Source organism: Atractosteus spatula, chromosome 17 (genome assembly GCF_055471065.1).
Source record: "Atractosteus spatula isolate fAtrSpa1 chromosome 17, fAtrSpa1.hap1, whole genome shotgun sequence".
NCBI lineage: Eukaryota > Metazoa > Chordata > Actinopteri > Semionotiformes > Lepisosteidae > Atractosteus > Atractosteus spatula.
Window position 1 is genome coordinate 3,594,703 of NC_142722.1, and position 17,030 is coordinate 3,611,732.

The 17,030-nt window shown below is 54.9% G+C and overlaps 2 protein-coding genes across 4 annotated transcripts in view; one reads left to right on the forward strand and one right to left on the reverse strand.

Annotated features, from left to right (window-relative positions):
- LOC148818832 (uncharacterized) overlaps positions 1–4,999 on the reverse strand; it is a 29,359-nt gene extending 24,360 nt beyond the window's left edge. For all 3 annotated transcript variants that reach the window (XM_088935556.1, XM_088935554.1, XM_088935555.1), the window contains exons 1-2: positions 4,582–4,999; positions 812–869 (exon numbers count right to left, since the gene is read on the reverse strand). The gene's annotated coding sequence lies outside the window, so the exon portion shown is untranslated. The remainder of the gene's footprint in view (positions 1–811; positions 870–4,581) is intronic.
- A 2,043-nt stretch (positions 5,000–7,042) lies between these two features.
- rnf10 (ring finger protein 10) lies at positions 7,043–17,021 on the forward strand. The gene is made up of 17 exons (XM_088936185.1): positions 7,043–7,574; positions 9,205–9,395; positions 10,352–10,554; positions 10,753–10,843; positions 11,124–11,308; positions 12,060–12,196; positions 12,442–12,602; positions 12,846–12,980; positions 13,077–13,326; positions 13,420–13,553; positions 13,971–14,088; positions 14,172–14,273; positions 14,487–14,624; positions 14,775–14,872; positions 14,997–15,054; positions 15,232–15,396; positions 15,478–17,021. Exons 1-17 carry the CDS (start codon positions 7,430–7,432, stop codon positions 15,549–15,551), a joined length of 2,385 nt encoding a protein of 794 aa, XP_088792311.1. The 5' UTR covers positions 7,043–7,429; the 3' UTR covers positions 15,552–17,021.
- Positions 17,022–17,030: the final 9 nt, after the last annotated feature.

Below are 17,030 nucleotides of genomic sequence, written 5' to 3' on the forward strand. Positions count from 1 at the left end.
AGAAGGACAGCAGTGTCTCCAGTCCAGTCAGGAGTGTGTCAGTGTGTGAATTCATGGGGAGTGTGAGAGGAGAGGAACAGCACTCAGTAGCCTCATAAAATTAGTTTTCTTCATTCCCCAGACACATTGACAGTGGAACTATCCAGTTAAGCCACAACATCACCCCCACTGGTGCCCGCAATAAACACCACCCTTCTGCATCAGGCCCTGCTGCAACCGCAAGCACTAGCTGTGCCTGACTGCAGTAGCTCAGAACAACAGGCTGGGCAGGTGCCACATGATAACCTGTCATTGTAGTGTGCTCAAAGCCAGCTGCACATGCAGTTCCTAAATTATCCCAAATTATCCAGCAGACAGTCTGCCCTGCGCGAGTCCCAGACTGCAGTCAGCAGATCGCAGAGAGAGAAGGAAAGAGGGGGGAGAGGGGGGGAGTAGCAGCAGTGCTATTTGTACCAACAGGAGTAAAAATGGCAACAGTAGACAGAGTGGTATTCTCAGCAGAGACAGGCACAATCAAGAGGAGCCATTCACCCCATCTAGACTGTTTGATATATAGCAACTAACCTATCTGAGGATCCCAACCAGTCCCAGTTCTTGAAAGAAGCCAAAGTGTCAGTTTTAACAACATCGCTGGGCAGCTTGTTCCAGACTACCACCAACCTTTGTGTAAAGAACCGCCACCTGTTCTTAGCTCTAAATGTAGCACCAGCAGGGACAGTAATGTCATCAATAATATTGGCAATGTCAGCGATGTCAGTAACAGCAGTGTCAGCATCAATGGTGTCACATCTAACATCCCATAATCACCTACCTGCCTGGCAGTCAACGCCGCAGTGATGTCATCACAGGAAACAGGAAGGAAGCGTCACCTGTGAGCGAGAGAGATGCCAGTGAGACAGGTTGGCAGTGAGGGGTGCAGATACCCATCAAGACCGGCGAAGTGGAGACAAGACCTGGCGTCATCGGATTAATGCAAGTCAGCAAGAAATTGTTTTTTATCAGCTCTCAGTATTGAAGCGTAGGGAACGTTGCACTTGATAACTTTCTCCCAGTAACAGAGTTGTAACAGAAACTTCACGGTGACGCTGCTGCCAGCCGACAGGAAGCGCTGGCCTGTGTCTCACACACGTTACTCTCCCCTTGCAGGAATGGGGTTCAGTCTGAACACCTCAGGGTCTCCCACACATATCCAACTGGACAGCGAATCGCCCCATTCCTGAAATGGGGGCCCATGTTGCTGTGACTGCTGTCCCCTGGAACCTGCTGGTGGATGAGATCCTGTTCTGCTGCACAGACTGCCTGTGGACCCCTCTCTCCTGCGCAGGGACTGCGCTCGACCCCACTCTCCTGCTCTGTACCTGTCTCATCTTCACAGGGGGTGTGTGTAATCTATGTGTGGCATACCCGCCCCCGATCTCTGGGGTGGGGGTGCGCAGGGACATAGGGTTGAAGAGGAGAGTTAACTCTCTTGGATTACACTGAAACACACAGCAGATTTTGCATTAATACACCCACAATCCAGGGATTACAGCCGGTGAAATCCTGTGAGTGTAGCTGTCACTGGGAAGGATGCCCAGGCAGGATTATGCTGCCAAACGCCAGCGAGCGAGTGAGGGAGCAGGAAGTGGTCAGTTCAAACCCACTCAGCTCCACAAGATGTTACTGCCTGACAGAGCTGACAGGGCTGCCACACTGCCCTTCTCGCTCACCCACCCCCCACTGCGTGCCTGGAGCACTGCAGAGAGTTAATGCATCACACACCTTTGCATTGCAAAATGTACACTTTCTCCCTGTCTGCCTCTTCAATCTGCTCAGCCACTTGCATCTCGATCTCTAATTCTCATACTGCAGGGCACCAGTCAGCCTGACCTCACAGACACAGGAGTGTACAGCACAGACCGGACAGCAGTCAGCCTGACCTCACAGACACAGGAGTGTACAGCACAGACCGGACAGCAGTCAGCCTGACCTCAGATACACAGGAGTGTACAGCACAGACCGGACAGCAGTCAGCCTGACCTCAGATACACAGGAGTGTACAGCACAGACCGGACAGCAGTCAGCCTGACCTCAGATACACAGGAGTGTACAGCACAGACCGGACAGCAGTCAGCCTGACCTCACAGACACAGGAGTGTACAGCACAGACCGGACAGCAGTCAGCCTGACCTCAGAGAGACAGGAGTGTACAGCACAGACCGGACAGCAGTCAGCCTGACCTCAGAGACACAGGAGTGTACAGCACAGACCGGACAGCAGTCAGCCTGACCTCACAGACACAGGAGTGTACAGCACAGACCGGACAGCAGTCAGCCTGACCTCAGAGACACAGGAGTGTACAGCACAGACCGGACAGCAGTCAGCCTGACCTCACAGACACAGGAGTGTACAGCACAGACCAGACAGCAGTCAGCCTGACCTCAGAGACACAGGAGTGTACAGCACAGACCGGACAGCAGTCAGCCTGACCTCACAGACACAGGAGTGTACAACACAGACTGGGCTCTTCAGAAATACTGCTGTTGTTTTTCAGACACTTCCTGTAGAATACGTTGCAGTGGTCTTTGCCAGCTGTGCGTTGTTGTTGTAATCTGACACTTCCTGTCTTCCAGTTAGCATTCCCCAGCTGGCTGCCACGTGAGGGCCGAGTTCTCAGCGACAGTCATCTGACCGAGCTCATCCTGCAGCTCCCTACAGCAGCCCCGCTGGCCAGCAGGGTCCCCTCTCCACTGTGGGGCACTTGAGGGCAGCGCAAGGGGCCACACTTTCACTGTGAAGGTGCCCTCAAACCCCAGAGCCTGGGAGCAGGTCAGAGGAGAACTGCCCCCAGCCTCCAGGAGGAAGAGGAAGGAATAACAGGCAGTGACTCAGAGCAGCGCGAGAGGGAGTGGAGTGGAGTGGAGTGTGCCCACAGCTCCTGCTGGAGTAAGAGAGTGGGAGTGGAGTGTGCCCACAGCTCCTGCTGGAGTAAGAGAGTGGGAGTGGAGTGTGCCCACAGCTCCTGCTGGAGTAAGAGAGTGGGAGTGGAGTGTGCCCACAGCTGCTGCTGGAGTAAGAGAGTGGGAGTGGAGTGGAGTGGAGTGTGCCCACAGCTCCTGCTGGAGTAAGAGAGTGGGAGTGGAGTGGGAGTGGAGTGTGCCCACAGCTCCTGCTGGAGTAAGAGAGTGGGAGTGGAGTGGGAGTGGAGTGTGCCCACAGCTCCTGCTGGAGTAAGAGAGTGGGAGTGGAGTGGGAGTGGAGTGTGCCCACAGCTCCTGCTGGAGTAAGAGAGTGGGAGTGGAGTGGAGTGGAGTGTGCCCACAGCTGCTGCTGGAGTAAGAGAGTGGGAGTGGAGTGGAGTGGAGTGTGCCCACAGCTCCTGCTGGAGTAACAGAGTGGGAGTGGAGTGTGCCCACAGCTCCTGCTGGAGTAAGAGAGTGGGAGTGGAGTGTGCCCACAGCTCCTGCTGGAGTAAGAGAGTGGGAGTGGAGTGTGCCCACAGCTCCTGCTGGAGTAAGAGAGTGGGAGTGGAGTGGAGTGGAGTGTGCCCACAGCTCCTGCTGGAGTAAGAGAGTGGGAGTGGAGTGTGCCCACAGCTCCTGCTGGAGTAAGAGAGTGGGAGTGGAGTGGAGTGTGCCCACAGCTGCTGCTGGAGTAAGAGAGTGGGAGTGGAGTGGAGTGGAGTGTGGCCATAGCTGCTGCTGGAGTAAGAGAGTGGGAGTGGAGTGGAGTGGAGTGTGCCCACAGCTCCTGCTGGAGTAAGAGAGTGGGAGTGGAGTGGAGTGGAGTGTGGCCACAGCTCCTGCTGGAGTAAGAGAGTGGGAGTGGAGTGTGCCCACAGCTCCTGCTGGAGTAAGAGAGTGGGAGTGGAGTGTGGCCACAGCTCCTGCTGGAGTAAGAGAGTGGGAGTGGAGTGTGCCCACAGCTGCTGCTGGAGTAAGAGAGTGGGAGTGGAGTGTGCCCACAGCTGCTGCTGGAGTAAGAGAGTGGGAGTGGAGTGTGCCCACAGCTCCTGCTGGAGTAAGAGAGTGGGAGTGGAGTGGAGTGTGCCCACAGCTCCTGCTGGAGTAAGAGAGTGGGAGTGGAGTGGAGTGGAGTGTGCCCACAGCTGCTGCTGGAGTAAGAGAGTGGGAGTGGAGTGGAGTGGAGTGGAGTGTGCCCACAGCTGCTGCTGGAGTAAGAGAGTGGGAGTGGAGTGTGGCCACAGCTCCTGCTGGAGTAAGAGAGTGGGAGTGGAGTGTGCCCACAGCTCCTGCTGGAGTAAGAGAGTGGGAGTGGAGTGTGCCCACAGCTCCTGCTGGAGTAAGAGAGTGGGAGTGGAGTGGAGTGGAGTGTGCCCACAGCTCTGGCCAGAAGTGAGCGAGTGTGAGAAAAGTATCTCGACGTCCAGACGCGTGATAGAGGGAACACTGACACTCTCCGATACTGCGGCTCAAATCGGTGACTAATAAACCTCTAGGCTGCAAATCCTAGCAGTAGGAAGAAGTCGCATTCCCACGACAGACAGAGACGGGATCACCCACGGCCCGCGGCCACGACTGTAACCCCGAGCACAGCCCCGCTTCCCGGCAGCAGCGAAGCTCTGTTTACTACCGCCTTTACCTTACTGGGATCCGGGCAGCTTTTCCTCCGCTTTCTGCTTTATCCCGAGAGGCAGCTGGAAACTTTTCTGCCCTTCCTGCTCTCTTCTCCCCTCTCCTTGCCTCGCCTCTCCCGCTGGCGGTCCGGGAGAAAAGGACCAGAGCGCAGCCAACTTCAGCGGAGCGCTTCCCACCTGCCCGTCCGCCTCACCTTCCCCGTATCTGGAGCTGCGTGGCACCTCAACCAAACCTCGCCGAGCAGGGATCCCAGGCACGGAGGAGGAGGAGGCAGCGAGCGCCCAACCGGACGGGCGAGTTCAACCGGAGTAAACGCGTCGCGATCAGGAATCCCCTGCTCCTCCGCAGCGCGACGGGGGAGCGGAGGGAGGGGTGAGAAGTTTTGCCGTCCGCGGTATCCGGGCGGAGAGAGGGAGGGCTGCGCCCAGCTCTGTTTGGCTCGGTCCAGCCAACCCCAGCCGAGGGACAGAGGGAGCAACCTAGCCTGCTGGAGGAAATCCAGCGCGGGGGTGGGGCTCCGGGAGCGCTTTGTTTGGTATTCCTCAGCTAGCAACCTGCGAGGGAGAGAGGAGGGGAGGGCAGGACACGGGACAGGGATCGGTGGCATAGAGCGCCTCCTGGCGGATACCTCTGGGACAGCAACCTTTTCGCGCTCGTTCAATTGACGTTTTTTTTAATAAAAGTTTTCAGGGAGAGAATCACACTACTCTACCACTGCTGTATAGCTACTCCCTTGTTGTGGACTCCCGGTTGTTGAACACATTGTACTGATGGGTCAGAAAAGTCGTGCTGTTCTACAGTAAATCCACTGCTCGAACTTCACTCCCAACAGTTCAGACCCGGTGCTGGACTCCATCTCCTGCAGCTCGCAGGAAAACCTGGAGTGGATCAGACAGCTCTGATCTGGGAGTCTGGCTGACAGTCTAGCAGCCCAGCTCTCCCAATGTCTCTGTGTCTCACAGTCTGTATCCCACACTGTCTCTCTGTGCCCCAGTGAATTAATACAAACTTTAAAATGTTGTAGAAGTCATATTACTTGCAACATTTTCCCAATCATTCAAAGAAAATAATTAAGCAAATTAGTTATTAAATAAGAAATTGCAATTTAGTGGCTGATACTTTAGTGGGAGACTGTGAGGAACAGCAGACAGACTGTGACCAAATCTCTGAGTTTAAAGGTCTTGGACAGAACAGCTCAAAAGCCATGTTGAGGGAGAAGTCTCCAGATTTAATATTGAAGTTGTTGTATGTTGCCATGGCCTGGGGTGTTTCTGTAGTCTGTCAGCAATTCTGTTACAGCAGGAGGGTCAGAATCAGCAGCTGCGAGATCTAACAATCCTGCCTCCCCCCAAAAAACACGTCTGCACACACACCACCATAACACCTCAACCACGTGACTAACAGGAAGAGATGAGCTCTGGCCTGCAAGCCCAGGAGCCCTTCAGACTGGGGCTCTTCCTATGCTTCATTGGGAGGCAAGAAGGAAGCTGAGCCTGTGGTGCCCGTCTCACCCACATGGTCAGTCCAGTCCAGGTCTTTACTGGCTGGGGCAGCAAGGTCTTTCACACAGCTGACTGTGTCCAAGACTTCTCCTGGGTGGACTGGCAGTCCTGGCTTTGGCCGACTTCTACAGAGACGTAGTGGTCAGAGGTTCTCATCCAGCTTTTTCTTGGAGAATCCTTGGAAAGCTTGGCTGGACAGCTGGTGCAGACTCCCACCACTCTTTGTGTAAATCAGTGTCTCGTATTTCTTGTCCAAAAGGCAAACCCTCTTCAGTTACATACTCAAATAGTAAGACCCTTCAATGCACTCCAGTAAAGATCTCTGGGATAGAAAGATCCATCAGGTATGAGTTTAAATGTATTGTCAATTGATCAACCTGTTAAAGAGTTGGTTGTACCACAATCCAGCAAAAGGATTTAAATTGAAAGACTAATTGACTATGCTGCCAATGCCAATGTTATGGACAATCAAAAATTTACAATTAAAGATATGTCCGTCTGATCCTCTGTCTAGTCCAGTTTGAGCAATGTGAATGGGACTGAAATATTTGATCCTGACAGCCTCAGACTAACTCTTTCTCTAATGACTTTATCCTGAACATCTTAATTCATCCCAGTGAAGCTATTTTGTAGATGTATAAACTGTCCTGAACATGTTTTACGCTACCAATTATTACAAATAGAGTGATTAATTTGTAGAATTTTAAACTTCGTGATTTAAAGGAAAACTAGACAGATATTTAGTGCAAGAATTTTACTCACAATCTATATGAAGTCTCAGCAGAATACACTCTGAGTATTGCTAATAAATATCGTGACGTATTGTTATACATGTAAATAAAGCGATTATATATTTCGAAGAGTGGAGGAAAACATTGCTGCGGACGTAGTAGAAATTAACTACATTTCCCACAATCCCTCACTTCCCACGAGAGTCTATAAATGCGAGCCCCATCCGGGTCCCGGGGGTTCCTGCTTGGCGACTCGTCGCCATTATCACGGCGCGTTGGTGTTTCTGCGAAACTGTCTTTCTGTTTTAGCCCGTTCTCCTCCTATCGGAGACCGGCTATCTCCCTTCAGGGGCTCGGCGTCTCTCCTGGGAAGGAAAGCTAACTGCGGAGCCTCAGGGGTCCAGGCCCCGCCGTGCTGCGCTGTTTAATCCCGCGTCTCTCGGAGCTCTGCCCCTCTGTCTTTCTGTGACGCCCGACTCTTCGGTTTCTCTCTGTGTGCGCTGTGGTCAAGATGTCGCCGTGATGGAGTATCCGTGTTTGAACGCAATGAGCCTGGGCCCTGGCCTGATCCTCCGCTCTCGCACTGCCTCCCTCTCTCCCCTACCCTTCGCCCCGTTTGATGCTCGACTGGCCGGAGCTGGCCCACACCAACACCCGCATCAGGAGCACAGACATGGAGAAAAACACCAGCAACGCCAGCAGCAAGGTCCCGCCCAGATCCGGTTCGGCCGGACCGGCTTCGGGCGATTCTAAACCCAAAGCAGGTAAAATAAGAGCAGCGCCACTCTGTTCCATCCCAGCCCGGATCAGCGCCGCTCTCAGGCGGGGAGGTGCCGCACTGTGGGCCGAGGCTTCCCCGCCACCCCGTGGGCCCGAGTGTTTGTTTACGGCACCGGTGACGTCATCCGCTGCTGTTGTGTAAATAACCGAGTTCGAGTTTGTCCGTTTCCCCCGTGTATATATACTGCAGCGACGCGTGTAAAGGTCTCAGACTTGTAAAGGGACAGAAAGACGAGGTATCTCTGGTCTCACTGCTGCCCTGGGTGACCCAGTGCGCACGGGTCTGCTGACTGACACAGTGCGGACTCAGGTGGGCTTTTGGAGAGCTGTGCCAGGAAACGGCAGTGGGCGTGGGTCTCGACTCGTCCTCCGACCCCCCTCTGCTTTTTGCAGATGTGCTGGACTGTGCGAGAGTGGGACATCCACCTTCCAGAGCTTTTCTGTGGCGCTGTCCCGTTCGTCACGGTGGAGCCCCGGGGGTGGGCAGTACAGGAAAGAAATGTAACGCAGGGGATTCATGTCACTATTAAGCGAAGTGTTTTGACAAGAACGGTGCGAGTTATCAGTGCTCTTCAAGGGCGAAAATGCCCCGCTGCAGGTCCACTCATAACTGGGCTGTGAAACTGTGATTGTGCTGTGTGCGGCTGATTGTACCGGCCGGTTGACTGTGCTGTGTGCAGTTGTGCTGCTGATTCTGCCAGCAGCTCCTCCTCACTTGTTTTCCTTCTGCTGCCAACATAACTCATTCCTCCTGATATCTGTACAGTGCAGGACTGACTCAGCTGACTGCAGCTTCTCTCTGATAAAGTTCAGCCTGTGCTGGTGTGTGTGTGTCTGTCCCTCTCGGCCTGTGTGTCAGGTGTGTGTGTGTCTGTCCCTCTCGGCCTGTGTGTCAGGTGTGTGTGTGTCTGTCCCTCTTGGCCTGTGTGTCAGGTGTGTCTGTCTGTCGCTCTCGGCCTGTGTCAGTTTTCTCAGGGTGGTAGTGGTCTGCAGTAGCTGTGGTGCCAGTGGTTGCTCTGCTGGTGTGGACTGGTGTGCTGTGGGAGTCTGTTGCATGCTTGATCCCAGCTGGCTGAGAGCTCAGAGCCTTATCCGCTGGCGGCTGGCGGCTCATGCTGGATTAGGGTTAAGGGGTCATTTTAGGAGAGCAGGCAAGGCTCTAGGAGTTTAAGTAGTGGCTGGTTTGTGCGTGTTTGGGGTGGCCAATGCTGAATTTAAACCTCCTGACCCACTAAGGGGCTGCAGGGGAGTCAGGGACGGGGTTCCTGGGGATTCAGGAGCGCTTGATTCCAAACTCCAGTGTTTGGAAACTCCAAATTGGCTCCAGTGTTTCCCAGAGTGCGTAGCTGAGTTAGAGACCAGGAGAAACTACTGGACAGAGGCTATGTGCCACCAGACCTGTGGGAACAGGTTAAAATGACTCCTGTGGAAAAGGGTGATGTTATCTGTACTGATGTTACGCATCTTTCATTACAGGCAGGTCAGAGTGCTTTCTGTCGAGAGGTTCTCTCCTCAGAATGGCATGTAATTAGTGTGCAGTCACTGCTGGTGTGTGCAGAGCCCTTCTTCGCTTGATCCTACTGGTCACTGTTCTGATTTTCTTCTCCCCCTCAGACAGCAAGAATGGCAGCGGACAGAAGCAGCGCTATAGCCGCAAACGGGAGCCGTCCTTCCCCAAGACAGAGAGTTTCTCCGGCCAGCGCCGCCCCCCCCCACAGAAAGGCAAGGCCTTTGACAAGCGGCCCCCCCAGAGAGGGGGTGGAGGCCGGCAGTATGGGGGCACAGGAGGGGGACGCAGAGAAGAGGTGAGTGGAGTTGGCGTGGGGACTCTGGGGGAGACCTGCTCATGTCGGTATCTAGACTGTAACTGGCACCAGAGTCCTGGCTGTGACTCCTATTGTTCCCTATTCGAGTGCATCGGAGGAATGAGCTCCCCTTCAGGAATTCAGCTCAGAAAGCCCTGTTCCACGCAGCAGGTCCAGGTTGTGCCCCCAGGGGGGCACTGGGTTCAGTGCTGGGCTGCCTTATGTCTGCCCTCTGGGAAAACGCTTCTGACTTCTCCTCTGAGGGATTTCGTCTTGGAAACGGGCAACCATTGCACTGCCAAAGGCTCCGTCCCTGACTCCTCCTTGTGCTTCAAAGGTGTCCATCAGAAATTGATGATAATTACACTTATATAGCTCTTTTCTGGATTTGATTGTTCTAAATTGTAAAATAAGTGTATGTTGGGAGCTGATAATAGTCTGTGCAAACCATGATCTGGAGGGGACCCTTTTCAAGCTCTTGCCCAGGGCCCCCAGAGAGCGAGGGCCGGCTTATTGGCAGCAGTGGGCTGCCAATTGTGAGTTGCTGGAGTCCTGCCGCCCGTGACTCTGTAGACTCGGCTGCTGGGGTCCTGCCGCCCGTGACTCTGTAGACTCGGCTGCTGGGGTCCTGCCGCCCGTGACTCTGTAGACTCGGCTGCTGGAGTCCTGCCGCCCGTGACTCTGTAGACTCGGCTGCTGGGGTCCTGCCGCCCGTGACTCTGTAGACTCGGCTGCTGGGGTCCTGCCGCCCGTGACTCTGTAGACTCGGCTGCTGGGGTCCTGCCGCCCGTGACTCTGTAGACTCGGCTGCTGGGGTCCTGCCGCCCGTGACTCTGTAGACTCGCCTGCTGGGGTCCTGCCGCCCGTGACTCTGTAGACTCGCCTGCTGAAGCCGTCGGAGTCTGAAGTGACCAACTGTGACTCTCGTTCTCCCTCTCTCTGTCTCCCCTGCGTAGGTAGCAGAAGCTCAGCGGGCTGAGTTCAGCCCGGCCCAGTTTGCAGGACCCAAGAAGATTAGCCTGAACCACCTGCTGAACTTCACCTTTGAGCCACGGGGCCACAGCGGACAGGGTTCCGAGGGCCACAGCGGCTGGGGCCGCCGCAACAAGTGGGGCCACAAGCACAAGCCCTTCAACAAGGAGCTCTTCCTCCAGGCCAAGTGAGTGCAGCGACCGGCCGTCAAGACCGGTGCAGCCACGTCGATCCGAGGCTGAGTCGGGGACGGGCAGGGTTCAGGCAGAGCCTGGCATAATTCCAACTTTACACAGTCACCCGTCTGCAGAATGCTGCTAACAGGTAAATCTCCGCCATTTATCCTCTCTTCTCTGACCGGATTTTGACCCATGTCTGTTCCCAGCTGCCAGTTTGTGGTGATGGATGATCAGGACTACACTGCCCACTTCACCGACCCGGACACACTGGTCAACTGGGACTGTGTCCAGCAGGTGGTGAGTATAGCCGTTGCAGTGTAGACACTGTGCTGGCCTGTGCTTAGAACTATAGACTAGCCCAGTCTAGGGAAACACAGAGCAAAGAACTATAGACCAGCGCAGTGCAGGAAAACGCAGAGCAAAGAACTATAGACCAGCGCAGTGCATGTAGGGTAGTATAGCGCAAAGAACTATAGATCAGCAGGGAAGTGCAGTTCAGTGCACCACAGCAGAATGCTAGGCAGTGTAGTAAGGCTGACCTCTCTTCGTTTCGCCTCTGTGTTGTGTGCATCAACAGCGCATCTACAGCCACGAGGTGCCCTCGTGCCCGATCTGCCTGTACCCACCGCTCGCCGCCCAGATAACGCGCTGCGGCCACATCTACTGCTGGCCCTGCATTCTGCACTTCCTGTCCCTGAGTGAGCGCAGCTGGAGCAAGTGCCCCATCTGCTACGAGGCAGTGCACAGCCAGGATCTCAAGAGGTCAGTCGGCCAACAGGGGGTGCCGCTGCCACGCTCAGAGCTGCGCCTCAGAGCTGGGGTGCACGGGTCCAGTTAAGAGTAATAAATCTTGTTGGTCAAGTCACAGTTGGGGCAGTGCGGTGGCTGAGGATCTTTGCCTGTGGTTGCCGGTTCCTATCCCGCGGCCGACAGAGGAATCCTACTCCGTTGGGCCCCTGAGCAAGGCCCTTAACCCCAACTGCTCCAGAGGCGCCGTACAATGGCTGACCCTGCGCTCTGACCCCCAGCTTCTCTCCCTGTCTCTGTGTCTTGTGGAGAGCAAGTTGGGGTCTGCGAAAAGACAAAACTAATCCAAGAAATTGGCCACTAAAGTGATCTAAATTCAAGTAGTTAGGAGGTAAGTCTGGGTTGCCAGGAGACTCACACAGGATACAAGCAAGCTGGCGGCTCCAGAGTTCATGTAGGGAGCTGTCAGCATGCGTAGGCTGCAAGGAACAGGTAAAGGTTTATTTCATACTGAAAGGAAAAGAAAAGAGATTCAATGCTATGGCGGTGGAGCCTCTGCAGGCTTTCTTCTCTACATCTTCTTTTATTTTCCTTTCAGCATGGAATATGCCTTTACCTGTGTCTTGTCTCCAGAGTTTTAGTCTTCTCCTTCAGCTTGGTGTTAACCTCTGTCTGCTAACGCGGTGCTGCTGATGGCACGCAGTACAGGGATGGGCTGCTGGGCATGCTGTCTCTAGTGCGCAGTGTGACATGCCTGTCTCTGCAGCGTGGTTGCCATGGAGACACGCCAGTACCTGGTGGGCGACACCATCACCATGCAGCTGATGCGCCGGGAGAAGGGGGTTCTAGTGGCACTGCCCAGCTCGCAGTGGGTCAAGGTGGAGGAGCCGATCCGGCTTGGGGGTGAGTGTGGAAGGACTCCTACGCCTGACAGCTTAATCTTGGGGTGACAGGGTCACAGTCCGACTTGGCTGTCAAACCAACAGCTCAGGACCTTACACTGGTGATGAATTAGAAGCCCACAAAACCTAAATCGGAATTTTCCTCTCTTCTTTGTAATCTGTGAAAAAACGTGCATGTGATAAGACCCAGGGTGGCTTGGAGTGCTGAGCAGGAGGAGTCTGATTGTGTTCCCTGTGTGTCTGCAGACCAGAGTTTCAGCCTGTACTCCAAGCTGCTGTTGGCCTCTCACGAGCAGGTTCTGCAGCAGGTGGTGTGGGAGGAGAGGGCTGCCCTGGAGAAACAGCTGCAGGAAGAGCAGGACCGTGCTGAGGCCTGCTTCATACAGGCAGCCCTACAGGAGCTGCAGGTACCCCGTCTGTCCCTCAGGCTGCTTCATACAGGCAGCCCTACATGAGCTGCAGGTACCCCGTCTGTCCCTCAGGCTGCTTCATACAGGCAGCCCTACACGAGCTGCAGGTACCCTCTCTGTCTCTAAGGCTGCTTCATACAGGAAGCTCTGTCCTCATGTCGTGGTCTCACTGCTCTGCACAGGCTGAAGACACTGTCTGTGTCCCATTGTCACAGTGTCTTTCTGTTGCCATCACTATAGGAGAGGGAGGCAGTGTTAATGAAAGCAGCCCGAGGAGATGGGGTCAGCGCTGAGCTCAGTCTGTCTGCCCTGACCCTGAATGAGCCTCCTTCTTCCCCTGGGGTGGAGTCCCATTCCTCCACAAGCAGCAGCAAGGTACTGACCCCTCTAGCGTCTGTGTGTTGTTGATGATTGTGCATTAACATAATATATATACCATAAGCACCTTCTCCCTCTCTCCCTCCCTGTCAGCCCATACTGCAGTATTCCTCTGCCTTTGATGACGAGGTTGTTGACCTCCCTGACTCTGTGTGTGAGGAGCCTCCCCAGGTCCCCTCAGAGGCCCCTCTGGTCTTGGAACCCGAACCAGAGCTGGAGCCAGTGCCAGAACTGAAAGCAGAACCAGACCTGAAACAGGAACCCTCTGTGCCAGAATCGGCCAGCAAACAGGAGGCCGTGCCCGAAACTACAGGAAACAGACCCTACTACTACTTCTACCAGGGTAGGGATGGCCACTGTGTGTTGTCTGTTGTAAGAACTGGAGTGGGAAGGCGCTCTGTCCACCTGACTGACTCCTGTCCATCTGTCCCCACAGCGGAGGACGGCCAGCAGATGTTCCTGCACCCAGTGAACGTGCGCTGCCTCGTGAGAGAGTACGGCAGCCTGGAGTGCAGCCCCTCTACCATCACTGCATCCGTGGTGGAGATTGACGGGCACACCGTCAGTGAGGTGAGGCAGGGAGACACACAGGGGGCACACCGTCAGTGAGGTGAGGCAGGGAGACACACAGGGGGCACACCGTCAGTGAGGTGAGGCAGGGAGACACACAGGGGGCACACCGTCAGTGAGGTGAGGCAGGGAGACACACGGGGCACACTGTCGGTAAGGTGAGGCAGGGGGAGACACACGGGGGGCACACCGTCGGTGAGGTGAGACAGGGAGACACACGGGGGGCACACCGTCGGTGAGGTGAGACAGGGAGACACACGGGGGGCACACCGTCGGTGAGGTGAGGCAGGGAGACACACGGGGGGCACACCGTCAGCGAGGAGAGACACACGGGGGGCACTCACCCTCAGCGAGGGGAGACGCATTGGGGGCACAACGTCAGCGAATGTTGTTCTGGACTCTCACCTCTGTCTGCAGGAGTTGCGTCGACGCCACCGCTACTTGTCTCACCTGCCCCTCACCTGCGAGTTCAGTATCTGCGAGCTGGCTCTGCAGCCCCCCCTGCTGTCCAAGGTGACTCTGGACACCTTTGCAGGTACGTGACTGCACAGGGCAGGTGGGTGCTGCTGCAGTTATGTCCAGCGTGCGGTTTCACACAGGTGCCCCCATCTCTTTCAGATGACCTGGAAAAGAGGAGGCGCTTTCGCCAGAAGAAGGCAAGAGACGAGAGGCGGAGAGAGAAACGCATCGAGGTTGAGGAGAACAAGAAGCAAGGAAAATGTGAGTGAGGGAGAGAGGGAGGGAGTGTGGGCTAGTGGTTTTGAGCTGAGGGACTGAGAGAGAGAGGCAGTGTAGCTGTAGGTCTGAGCTGGGGGGCTGGAAAGGGGGAGACAGGACTGGTGGTCTGCTGGGTGACTGGGACACAGACACGGGCAGGAAGACTGTATAGCTGAGGATCTGTTCCCCAGCTCCCTGATGTCTTCTGTGTTCCAGACCCGGAAGTGCACATCGGGCTGGAGAACCTGCAGCAGTTCCCAGCGTTTGGGTTGCCCCCTGCTGACAGCAGCCCTCCAGCGCACTCAGAGTTTCTATTGCCCCCACCTTCCCCCCTGAGCTCCAGCCCTACGTCTGGTGAGTAGGAGTGCCTGGGTCACCCCAGCGCACACTGTACTGTGTTCTGATTGGCCCGTGTGGCACCTGGATGCTGTGCTCGTGTTCCGAGAGCTCTATCCTCCTGTCAGTACTTCATGTCGATGTGCCGTCTTCCTCTCTGCATTACAGACATTGTGAGTCCAGTGTTTCCCTCCCTGAGGGGCCACAGCCCCCCGGCCTGTGTGGGCAGCTTGGAGGATGACTCCCACTGCCCTTCCTTTGCGCAGGTCAGTGTTGGGGACAAAAGGGCAGCAGGGGGGCAGTTCTGGTGATGTGATTGAGTCCAGCTGGCCGGTCGCTCCGCAGGCGAGTGCTGTGCGCTGACGGTGCCGTCTGTGTCTCTGTGTGCAGATGCTGCGTGATGGCAAGGCCCGGGCGGAAAGCTGGCCCAAGGTCCCCCCGAAGAACGGTAAGCAGATTGTCCATCTGTAAGCATGCGGCTCGGCTTCACAGTCAGAGCTCAGCTCACACATCTTGTTTCTTTTTGGCCTTTGAAGTCTCTCCACACAGTCCGCTCTGTACACTCCGTCCTACCCTCGGCAGCACAGCCTGACTAACCCTCCCCCTCCCATCCCTCACTCTGCAGATGTGCTCCTCGTCCCCCCAGCACCGGACAGCGACGGGGAGAGCGATGGTTCGGACCGGGTCCCAGTGCCCAGCTTCCAGAACTCCTTCAGCCAGGCCTTCGAGGCAGCGCTGCTGCAGCTGGACCACGGCTCCCAGGCCCCAGCCGAGCCCGTCCTGCTTGCAGGTGAGTTGCACAGTGAGCCCAGTCCGGCGCCGACTCGTGGGGCACCTGTATGCTTGCTAATCTCCGCTTCCTGTGTTTCAGAGGAGAAGGGTGGCAAGAGGAGGAAGAGGAAGCAGAAGCTCTTGTTCAGCACTTCGATGGTTCACACTAAATAGGAGGCGTCACTCAGCACTGGAGCTGCTGCGCTGTCAACCCCCTGCTGCAGCCTGTATTCACCTCACCAACCTGCCCCCAGGCTCCTTACACACCACGCACCCTGGGGTCACACTAAGTAAGCCAGATTTGGGGGACACAGTCAACAGCTTAAGACCTGCTTAACTAGAAATCCTGCTGGACTGTGGCCCCCGGATCCCAGGACTGGGGTCCCTGGCTTTATATTGGCACCTCTTGTTCCTGAGGGACCTAACTTGAACCCTCCTATGGGGAATAGGAAGGCATCAGTGAGGATCTTAAAATACCACATTTAGACAAGTGAGATCAACTAGCAATTTAGTTTATTAAGTCTGGAACTGCTCTGCGTCACCTGGGCTTAAGGATAGTTTCTAAATTTCCAAATTCCGGATGAGTGTGGGGCAAATGTCACTGGGCAAGTCAAGTTAAAGGAGATCTTGAGGAGGTGCAGAATCCTGGGGACCCCTTGCCTCTTGGGGACAGGACTTTCAGACCCCCACTTCTGTTCTTCCTTTGTTTGAGGAGTAGGCCTTGGGCAGTGCGACAAGGACCCGCTTCATATCGGAACCTGGGCTGATGGCTGTGTTCTGTTGGCAGTCTGCAGTTGAGTGCGGGGCCTAGAATCTGCAGTAAGTGTGAGGGTCAGATCATTATGTGTGCCCTCTGTAAGCAGAGAGCTCTCAGCCTGCTAACTATGAGCACCTGCACAGGCCCCTGTGAGCAGTCATCTCTTTTCATGGCCCAGACAGTAAAGTCAGTGAGCCAGGCCACCACTGTGAGGCAGTCAAGCTTGTTAGTGTGGAAACCTCCTTTTACAACAGTAGGCAGCAGCAGCCAATTGTTTGTCCCTTAATAAAATTCTTAATTGCTTAACCCTTAAGTGATGTTACTGAGATACCAATCTCAACAAGTATCCAAATAACTAAGACATTGCTGCCACTACTTATACAGAACAAAGTATGAACTGTACTCTCCCCAGGTGTGCACTATGACCTATGCTACCCACCTGACAGTGTTCTTATTGCTTACCTGCAACTCTCCAGGTCTGTACTATGAGCCCCACTACCCACCTGAGTGTTCTCATTGCTTACCTGCAGCTCTCCAGGTATGCATTGTGAGCCCTGCTACCCACCTGACAGTGTTCTCATTGCTTACCTGCAACTCTCCAGGTGTGCACTGTGACCAAATGTTACCTGTTCACCCATCTCAGTCTGCTCATTGCTTACTTTCTCTCTCCAGTGCTGCTAAATTTATTCAACACTTAGGAAGCTTGAGACTGCATTTTTGCAATTGTTTGAGTTGTTTTGGGGCGTTGACAAAAAAAGATATTTAAAAACGAAGTATTTTGTGTTGGATTCCTTGTTTTGTGTTTTTGAAGTGGAAAAGATGAGAGGACTTGTTTAGCGAGCCAAGAGACGTCTATTGAAGTAATAAAGTTGTGCACAATCAGGAAATGCCTTCTG